Source organism: Lolium perenne, chromosome 1 (assembly GCF_019359855.2).
Source record: "Lolium perenne isolate Kyuss_39 chromosome 1, Kyuss_2.0, whole genome shotgun sequence".
Classification (NCBI taxonomy): domain Eukaryota; kingdom Viridiplantae; phylum Streptophyta; class Magnoliopsida; order Poales; family Poaceae; genus Lolium; species Lolium perenne.
The window spans coordinates 207,731,178-207,741,590 of record NC_067244.2 but is presented as its reverse complement, the minus strand read 5'-3'; the positions used below and the strand labels follow the sequence as shown (position 1 = coordinate 207,741,590).

The 10,413-nt window shown below is 45.2% G+C and overlaps 1 protein-coding gene across 1 annotated transcript; it reads left to right on the top strand.

Moving 5' to 3' along the window:
- Positions 1-453: 453 nt before the first annotated feature.
- Positions 454-4,037, top strand: LOC127321875 (kinesin-like protein KIN-10C). The gene is made up of 13 exons (XM_051350834.1): positions 454-802; positions 965-1,130; positions 1,240-1,440; positions 1,523-1,694; positions 1,784-1,989; positions 2,061-2,365; positions 2,454-2,539; positions 2,752-2,984; positions 3,069-3,115; positions 3,234-3,255; positions 3,338-3,406; positions 3,503-3,541; positions 3,649-4,037. The coding sequence occupies exons 1-13, from the start codon at positions 615-617 to the stop codon at positions 3,691-3,693; spliced, it is 1,779 nt and encodes a 592-aa protein (XP_051206794.1). The 5' UTR covers positions 454-614; the 3' UTR covers positions 3,694-4,037.
- Positions 4,038-10,413: the final 6,376 nt, after the last annotated feature.

Genomic DNA, 10,413 nt, shown 5'->3' with positions numbered 1-10,413 from the left:
TCACCTCCGCCGCCACCTCCGGATTTGCCTGCTACTGTAGCAAGCTGAGAGAGGAGACGGGGATTTGATGCGGATCCGGGTGCAGCTATCTAAAATGGCGCAACCTAGATAAAGTAGCCAAACAATCTAGCATGTCTTAGATGTTTTTGATCCATAGGGGCTAAAATTTGCTAAATCTAGTGACTCAAACTATACATTAAGCATGTGGTGACTATACGGTTAACTAGAAGTTTTAAAGTTTTGAAAAGGACCATAAATAATTTAGAGTTTAAAAAAATAAATAATTTAGAGTTTAGGATAAACTATTTAGGTGGACCAAGTTTTAAATTTTTTTCCGGGAAAAAAAAAAGAAAGAACCAAGTCTGGATCGAATGATAAGCAGACGAGCAGATGCGGACCCTCGGACAAGCCCAGAGCTCAAATTCCGTGCCCACGTCTTGATCACCACCACATGTCACCGCTTCCCGTGTTCAAATTCGAACAACCTACCCGGCCGCTTCACAACGGTCACCACTCGCCGTCTTCCCCACCACACCGGAGCGACCAAACACCTCGCTCGCGCCCTCCCGATCTACTCCCCTCCCCACCGGATCCGACCCCTCAACCTCGCTCCAATGACGACCGCCACAGCCGCAGCCGCCGGCGCCTCCTCCGCATCCTCCCTGCAGTCGGTGCGTGTCGTGCTTCGGGTGCGCCCACCCCTCCCGTCGGAGGCCAGTTCCGCGGCTGCGCCCTGCGTCTCCCTCGTCGGCACCCGCCCCGGCGGCGAGGTCACCGTCCAGCTCAAGGACCAGCACACCAGGTACCCACCGCTAGAACCCGCGGAGCTCTTCCTGTCCTAATACAGCAATTACCGACATCTCCCCCAATTTCGTAGCTCCCTTCAGCAGATGCGACCTTAGTTAAGATTCCACTACCTCTTATTGTTCCTTTGGGTGACCCGATCTACGCCTGAATCCTGCAGCCGGAACGAGTGCTACAAGGTGGACTCATACTTCGGCAAAGAGGACCGGGTCGCCGACATATTTGACCAGGAGGTCAGCGCCCTGATCCCGGCCATCTTCGAGGGGACCAACGCCACCGTGTTCGCCTACGGGGCGACCGGCAGCGGCAAGACCTACACGATGCAGGTCTCCAGCCCTTTCTCCACGTCCCACCCACTACCTGCTCGACGAAATGTCACACTAGCAGCTGGGTTGCCAACCCGTTTCTGAAACCGTGTTGTCGCTGTGTGTGCAGGGCAGCGAGGACCTGCCGGGGCTCATCCCCTTGTCGGTATCGACCGTCCTGGCGCGCTGCACCGGCACGTGGTGCTCCGTGGAGATCTCGTACTACGAGGTGTACTTGGAGCGGTGCTACGACCTGCTCGAGCCCAAGGCGAAGGAGATCATGGCCTTGGATGACAAGGATGGTAACCTGCAGCTCAAGGGCTTGGCTTGGGTAATCTGCTCGGCTTGGTCAATCTGTTTGCTAGAATCTAGCTTCCTGCAGTGCACTTACTGCTGTTTTTTCATGGTTTAAGGTCCCTGTGCGGTCCATGGAGGAGTTTCAGGAAGTCTACTCGATCGGTGTGCAGAGGAGGAAGGTTGCACACACAGGCCTGAACGATGTTTCGAGTAGGAGCCATGCGGTGCTCTCTATCCGGATCAGTAATGATACTGTCAAAGGGAAGCTAAACCTCATTGACTTGGCTGGTATGGCTCCCTGTAATGATGGGCACATAACCTGTACAGGCTTCGCATTTCCAGCTTAAGACCATGCTGTGTTGGTTATTCAATTTCAGGAAATGAGGACAACAGAAGGACGTACAATGAAGGGATCCGCCTTCAAGAAAGCTCCAAAATCAACTCTTCGCTGTTTGCCCTGTCGAATGTCATTTCAGCTCTGAAGAGGAACGAGCCGCGGGTACCTTATAGGGAGAGTAAACTGACCCGCATACTACAGGACTCGCTAGGAGGCAATAGCCGTGCTGTGATGGTAGCATGTCTGGTGAGTTTCAGCTGCAGCCTTCTCATCACATGGAGTAAAGACCCCTGCTGATAGCCTTCTGTTTGTTTCAGAATCCGGTGGAATACCAGGAGGCAGTCCAAACACTGAGTCTGGCTGCTCGTTCAGGCCATATGTTGACCAACATGTCTTCGGCAAGCAAGGAGCAAACTCCGAAAGTAAAGGTTGACATGGAAGCTAAATTGCAAGTGTGGCTGGAATCAAAGGGAAAAACCAGGAGCATCCAAAGAACGAATGGGCTTTTCTCCCCAACTGGATGCAAGACTCCTTCTTCCATGAGCCATATGAAACTACCAAAATCTGCCCTGGTTTCTAGTAGGACTAAAGCAATGGACCGAGATGGTGGAAAAATTAAAAAGTAAGCGTCTCCAATTGCACTCTACAAGTTGACATAGAACTTATGCAATTATACCGAGATTTTAGCTATTTTATTTTCTGTTACACAGGGTGCTTTTCGATTTAGGAGTCCATACTCCAGCCAAAAACACACCAAGACCGAGCCCACGAGATGAAGTAAAGACAATTAAGAAGGGTATGTTGTTTGAAAAATGCATAAAGTTTATATTTTCTATTGAATATAGATTCTGAATGTACAAATGTCAGTGTAAGCCAGTTACCAGAAAATAAAACTCACTATTCAAAAGGAAGTAACTGCACACAATCTACTTGCAATTTACTTCTGTGTTTGGAACTTGATCTATGTTTCAATAATACTCTGAGCCGTATAGGATGTTTTTTTTGCAGTGGCCCCTCCTTCGTTGGCTCCTTGCTTTGAGGACAGGTCTGAATCGCCCATTAGGAAAGTGCTCTCCCCCATTTCTTCCAACGTGATGGCTCTCAAGCAGCAGACAGCTGATGATGTCACTTGCCCTCCTTCAGTGGAACCGAAAACTCCAATAGGAGAATATCATATGGTTGAGAAGATTCCAGGTGGTACACCTCTTGATAAATTTAATGCACTGGGATCTAACCTGAAGGTCTGCATGATTTTCCTCATATTTTGTACATCAGCAACCTATTTTAGTTCATCACAGATCTCTAAATGTCTCTATCTTACGCAGGAATCTCTTATTCAACAATACCTTGAGTTATTAAATGTTGCAAACAAGTAAGTTTAAACTCTCCAAGCTTTTATGGTTACGTTGAGTAGTGTGATTGCAATATGTTAAACATTTTCGGCATGTTTCATCCTTTCTAATTATGTACTTTCCCTACCATGGATGCAGGGAAGAGCTACAGCAGCTGAAAGTATGATCCTTGCTTTTCAGCATAATCTGATAGATGGTATAGCAGCCTTTTCTTTTTCCTACTAATGTTCTCACTTCTTCAGGGTATTGGTGAAAAGAGAGCAGAGTACATTCTTGAGCTCCGGGAGGATTCGCCCAGACCATTCAAATCTGTAAGATTTCTGTAGTGAGAAATGCTTAATCCTGACGGCGAAAAGTCACTTGTATAAGTTGTGTTTGTCAACTTCTAACACAACGTGTTTTGGCAGCTTTCGGACTTGGGAAATATAGGTCTATCATCGAAACAAGTAATTCTTCCGCTGACTTTTTTTCCGCATACTCTTGTATTATTTCCTATACCATTTATGTACACAAATACTGCCCATAATCTGTTTGCTTATGTTGTGTCGAACAGATCCAAGACATCCTTCGTAAAACAGCAAATGGAATCTTCAAATGAACTGTTCCCTGGAAGTCACTAGGAGGGACTGATGTAATCTATCACCTTAAAGATGCTGGGTCATATTGTTTCACCATTGGTGACTCAATGTGTGTATTTGTACCAATCGTCAGCCTGTTGTTGACTTAGCTGCAGTTGTAATTTTAGTAGTCAGCCTGTTGCTGATGCTACTAAAAATAGAGCGGTAGGTTGTATTGTCCACTTTCTGCCTTTTGCTGATGCTACTAAACATAGAGCAATAGGTCGTATCGTCCACTTTCTTGCAGATTTTCTCGTGTAATTTGTCATCCTTATGTGATGGTCTACTCTTCTAATATTGAATGTCATTTACTAGTTCCCTTGCACGGGCAGCTCTGGCTGAGTTCTGGAATATTGCGTGGTACCTGGCCTAAGAAGGGTTTGGCAAACTGTGTGTACCTTGCGTCCTTGCCCGAGAAGGTTTTGCATGAAGTTCTTCCTGTGGAATATGCAAAACCTTCTCGGATACTTTCTGTGGAATATACAACACCTTTGGTGATGTTGGTTGCATCACATGATGATACTTTGTTTTGAAGCTTATGACATATCCCTATGGAATATAAACATATATGTAAAAAATGGAAGATGAAAATTGGCATATTCCTGTGGAATGTAAACATCTACATTTGTAAAAAATATAAGAACATTTGCATGATCAACAATTTTACAAACTTCATAGGATTTTTTCATGATTTTGGTGATGTTACTGGTGCTGGGATTGCTAAGTTTAGATAGGCAGTTCACACTAATCTATCTATAATAGCAACGAGTGGACCATCTGAACCTTGATCGACCTGTTTTGGGCTACTGATGGGCGGTGGCCGCCGCCTCCCCACAGGTAAACCTGCTGCTGGGTGATTTCAGTGAAGGTGATTAGTTTTCTTCCCTTTGTTCTCCTTTTTTTTCTGCTCATCAGCGTGGGCGCCATCTGATGACGGCGACGAATCTGCCATTGAAGACCTGCAGATGTGGAGGGAGCGCAGGGCCATGAGGGAGCTGGTGCCCGTCCATTGGGTAGCGCTTGAGCAGCAGCGAAGGTTGTAGCCTTTCATGGATGGACCTATTATTCGTTTTGCTCTGCTCTTCTTTTACAGTTCAGGCATTACTATTCTTAGGTCACTTGATACGTATTGCCATGTTATTTAGTCAGGTGGAATTCCTTTATGCATTATCTTCTTTTCCGTTATTTGTGGCTTCTTCTTACTCTACTGTACTGCGATCTATTGTTTCTATCCTGCTCCAGCAAGGTATATCCAGTCGATTCCATGAGGAACTTGTATATTTTAAGTAGAGTGGAGGTGGTGACGAGTTAAGAATGATTTATAGTTTATTCAGATTTACGGGCCTGGTGCAGCGGTAGAGCCTCACCGCCTGTGACCGAGAGGTCCCAGGTTCGAGTCGCGGTCTCCTCACATTGCACTTCGTGAGGGTAAGGCTTGCCACTAACACCTTCCCCAGACCCCGCACAGTGCGGGAGCTCTCAGCACTGGGTACGTCCTTTCCTTTCAGATTTACGGGCTTGTAAAACACCACTGGCCTTTTCTATGACCTCCTGAAGCACCAAGAGGAGGTAGCATTGTATGTGTACAAACTTGGAGTCGATTGTCATATTACCAATTTGTTATTGAGCTCAAATTAATTGGTCGTTTTTTGCGATATTTGGATTTTTGGATTATGTAAGAGCGGACAGGTGGCCCTATTATTTCGTTCATGTGTGTTCTTTGTATATCTTTGAAGAAAAAGCAATTTTATTTTTTGATCTAATACTAATCCATGAACATTCAGTTACAAACAGTTATGACTTACTCTCCTGAATTCTCGGTTCTTCAGTCAAAGCTCGATTGGTTGTATAGGTTTTCCTTTTTGAACTGGTGAATAGTACTAGCATTCTTTTACTTTGGTTCAGCTACATCAGTAGAGTATAATCTCCTTGATTGTGTGTCACTCTGGCATAGAGTTCAGACTTTGTTTTCCAGGCATGTATCTGTGTTTTCTGAAGTTAGGCATATCTGTGTGTTCTGAAGTTATAGGGACCACAATATACTTCAATTAGTAGCAAGAACTGAGTATGTATTGTACCAAATAATTATAATATAATAGATGAATTCGTATAGAAAAAACCTAAATTTTCGTCCTTAAGTTTTCCAGGCAAACAAAGCCAATGCTTCCTAGTTTTCTCATTACATGAGTCAATTACTTTTTCATATGAACTACTGTAATAATTTTCTGATCACTTATATTGTATACCGGCTCATACATATCAGATGCTACGAGTCAATCATTTTGTGTGTTCAGAGACCGGGTCTTCTTATGCATATTCAGCAAAATAAGTGATACTGTTGCTACTCGTATGTATTGCTGATTTCGCACTTCCTTCACTTGCTTAAGAAAGAATAACTATGCAGCATACTCTGATTTGATTCTTTATCAAACTAAGACGGCTGGCTCGCCTCACACCTGTCACTTCGGTCACAACATTTGCGGCTGTCAAGTGATCATGTCCCCGGCAGCCTAACCAAAATGGACCCAACATTTTGTGAGAACTTCTATCACAGACTGTCGGCTACAAACTGACTACAAAGTCTACAAATTGCAAAGACGGAAGCAACGACTTATCAAACAAAGTTCCATAAACTTAGACCGAAAGTAGTCTCACGAATCAAGAGCAAACGCTTGTGCCATGTCCAGCATCTATGCTATCGGGTCCCCATTAACTGATACAGAAGCACCTGCTCCAGCAACTCGAGCTTGCCAAACACCTGAAACAAAACTTCATTGCTCCTGGCCCGTACAAGCTGCTTCCATGGCTGCAAAAATGCAAGGATATAAAAACTTCTAGACGGTAATATGCCATGCGCATGGACAGTACCCAAGTGCCATATTTCATTTCATGCTGCTAAGTGCCACTGACAAATTGTAACAAAGGATTGTACATGATTGATTATGTATGCAAGCTAGTAAGTTTACCTGGGATGTAGAATCTCGTGTAGGGAAATATTTTTTCATAGTATGCACAGGATACCATCCTGGCTCCTCCTGACTTGAGGTCGACGATGTAGCAGCCACCAAGCGTGCTCACGAAAACGACTTGGTTGCCCTCCACGACACCACTCAGCAATGTGCCCTGACTAATTGTAGACAGAAGTGTTTGGGGCAAAGAGGGCACCATCAGGGAGCAGCCTCTTGAGATTGATTACCCGGAGCTTCGCCCATCCCGCGGCTCCGTCAGGTCCGGCGGTCTCCCTCGACCACATGGCCAGATTTATGTCATCCACCACGGCGGCAAATCCCAGCACACCATCTTCCGCCATCACGAGAGCCCCATAGTCGGCGGCAGCTGGCTTCTCGAACATCGACAACCGGCGCGTACCAAGCTGGTACTTCACTATGTGTTCCCTGTTGAAGTAGACCGCATCGCCCGCAAGGACACTAGGCACATGTATGTTTTGGAAGCCATACCACCTTCTTCTAAACATCTTAGAAAAAATATATTTACGCTACCTTTGGAAAAATCTAGTGTTGGGGGGATGACCCCCGGTATGCTAAAGGCATGCCGAACTTGCCTAGTGTAGGCTGGTAAGGTACCGGTTTAAAGATTATTCCGGAACAACGAAGTTAAGCTCACGGCAAGTGAACCTGTGCCGGTATCCCAGGATGGGTATACCGGAACGGGCTAAGAAGGTACCGGACTACCGGTACAAGCTACATTGCAGCACGTTGGCAAGCTGGTCAAAGATTCCCTCAAGAGCAAGAGGACAAAGATGAGCGAAGCATTTCAGCTTTAATCGAAGCTCTGAGGACAAAGCTCAATTAGGCTAAGTGTTGTTTAAAAGGTAGCACAATGAGCTAGAAATTGGCTATGCTAGATTTAGATGAGTTCTAAATATTGTGACGGATTCTACAAATGAAGGCAGAGTATGTCATTGTTTTGATAATGACTGAGGATGTTTTAGTCGAAGAGTTCTTTGAGAACTTGGTGTAGTTCCGATAATGTCAGAACTTTGAAGCTATATTGTGTGTGACAGTATTATTGACATATTTCAGATCGTGGAGTTAAGGTTCCACCAGAAGACCAAACATATTTAATGTCGACTCATTTGGAAAATGAGTGATGCGTTCAGACGCAAATGAATTACAAAATACAAGCGTTTCTGAGCGTGTCAGATCCGTTGACTTAAACCTCTCCCGTGAGCAAAACATGATAAAGCACCGGAAGGCCAAGGTGTTATATCTTTACAAATGTAAACTAGATTATTGACTCTAGTGCAAGTGGGAGACTGTTGGAGATATGCCCAAGAGGCAATAATAAAATAGTTATTATAATACTCCCTCCGTTCCTTTCTATAGTGCCTATAGATTTTTGGCATTTGTTTCAGAATATAAGGTTGTAGCTTAGGTTTTTTTCAATTACCCCCTCCCCATTCAGCTCCCAAATCGTTCGGCTCCCAAATTTATTATGGTAATTTATTAAGATATGGATTTCCCAAATTTTACGTTGATCTCAAATCATTTAGCTATGGGTCTTCTGTAAAAAATACTCTTGCGCTAATTTCCGTGCTAAAAAACTATAAGCACTATAGAATGAAACAGAGGGAGTATATCTTTGTGTTTATGATAATGTTTGCATACCATGCTATAATTGTATTAACCGAAACATTGATACACGTGTGTTATGTAAACAACAAGGAGTCCCTAGTAAGCCTCTTGTATAACTAGCTTGTTGATTAATAGATGATCATGGTTTCGTGATCATGAACATTGATGTTATTAATAACAAGGTTATGTCATTGATGAAATGATGTAATGGACACACCCAATTAAGCATAGCATAAGATCACGTCATTAAGTTCATTTGCTATAAGCTTTCGATACATAGTTACCTAGTCCTTCGACCATGAGATCATGTAAATCACTTATGCCGGAAGGGTACTTTGATTACATCAAACGCCACTGCGTAAATGGGTGGTTATAAAGGTGGAATTAAGTATTCGGAAAGTATGAGTTGAGGCATATGGATCAACAGTGGGATTTGTCCATCCCGATGACGGATAGATATACTCTGGGCCCTCTCGATGGAATGTCATCTAATTAGCTTGCAAGCATATGAATGGTTCATAAGAGACCACATACTACGGTACGAGTAAAGAGTACTTGTCATGAGATGAGGTTGAACGAGGTATAGAGATACCGATGATCAAACCTCGGACAAGTAAAATATCGCGTGACAAAGGGAATCGGTATCGTATGTAAATGGTTCAATCGATCACTAAGTCATCGTTGAATATGTGGGAGCCATTATGGATCTCTAGATCCTGATATTGGTTATTGGTAGGAGAGAGGTCTCAACCATGTCTGCATAGTTCACGAACCGTAGGGTGACACACTTAAGGTTTGATGTCGTTTAAGTAGATAATGGAATGGAGTTCGAAGTTTTGTTCGGAGTCTCGGATGGGATCCAGGGCATCACGAGGATGTCCGGAATGGTCCGGAGAATAAGATTCATATATAGGAAGTCACTTTCCAAGTTTGGAAATGATCCGGTGAAATTATGGAATGTTCTAGAAGGTTCTAGAAAAGTCCGGAAGGAATCACCATGGAAGAGGGACTCCACCTAGCATGTCCGGCCAGCCAAAGGGGGAGGAGTCCCAGGTGGACTCCATCAGGTGGGCCGGCCACCACACCAAAGGGAAAGGGAGAGTCCCACCCCAAGTAGGTTTCATCTATTTGGCAGTTTTTGAATTGGGGTTTTATTCGAAGACTTGGGCAACCCTAGATGTGTTCCACTTATATATACATGAGGAGAGGGAGGGGGCCGGCCACTCCAAGCCATGAGTTGGCCGCACCACCCTTGCCCCCTTGAGGCCGGCGCCCATAGCCACCTCTCCCCAAACCCTAGTGACGTGGGCATTACCCTTCGAGTAACCGACGTTGCCCTATCCTGTATTGACCAACTGGAGGCCCATGAAGACACCCGAAGGCTAGATGGGCCACTAGGTCGGCGTACCAGAAGATTCCTTGACGGGCAAGACAAGGAAGCAAACAAACAAGGAAAGATTGGATCTAAACTACTGTAAATCTAGTCGTATTCGGTTAGACCTCTTGAGACCTGGCCTCCTATATATATAAAGGCCAGGAGAGGGGCTGCCGAAGGACACGAACAATCTTAGCAATCTTAACCAGAAAAAGCTTAGAGCTAGGTAGCCCTAGCAACAGCAATCTCGCCTAGATCTCAGCCGAACTATTCGGCACCCCATTGTAACCCATTATTCTCATAATCAAAGAACAGACAGGCAGGACGTAAGGGTTTTACCTCATCGAGGGCCCCGAACCTGGGTAAATTGCTCTCCCCGCTTGTCTGTGAACCGATGTCTCGTGTCAGCCTACAGGATTCCGTCAACCCTAAGCCCCTATCGGAGGGCATTGGCGAGGAGTACCCTCGACAATTGGCGCCGTCTGTGGGAACCCTGTCGGCACAAGGCAGGTCATCGGCAGCACCAGTTACGTCTGCGGCGTTCTTACTTGAGTCGCCGATGCCAGCAAAGCCAAGAGATCTAGTCCGCTGCGGATCCTTCGAATTCATACCGTACCGCGAAGAGCTTCACCCGAACCCTATGGCATCGTCTCGCAACGCGGAAGCTATTTTCGGTGGCGTCCACTTCGTCGTCGACTCCGGAGGTTTTCTTCGCCTCCCCGGCGCCGGTG

Coding starts and splice junctions, on each gene's coding strand:
- LOC127321875 (XM_051350834.1), top strand. CDS start 615: ATGACGACCGCCACAGCCGCAGCCGCCGGCGCCTCCTCCGCATCCTCC. Junction 1,441..1,522: donor AGCTCAAGGGCTTGGCTTGG/GTAATCTGCTCG, acceptor TCATGGTTTAAG/GTCCCTGTGCGGTCCATGGA. Junction 3,542..3,648: donor TAGGTCTATCATCGAAACAA/GTAATTCTTCCG, acceptor TGTGTCGAACAG/ATCCAAGACATCCTTCGTAA.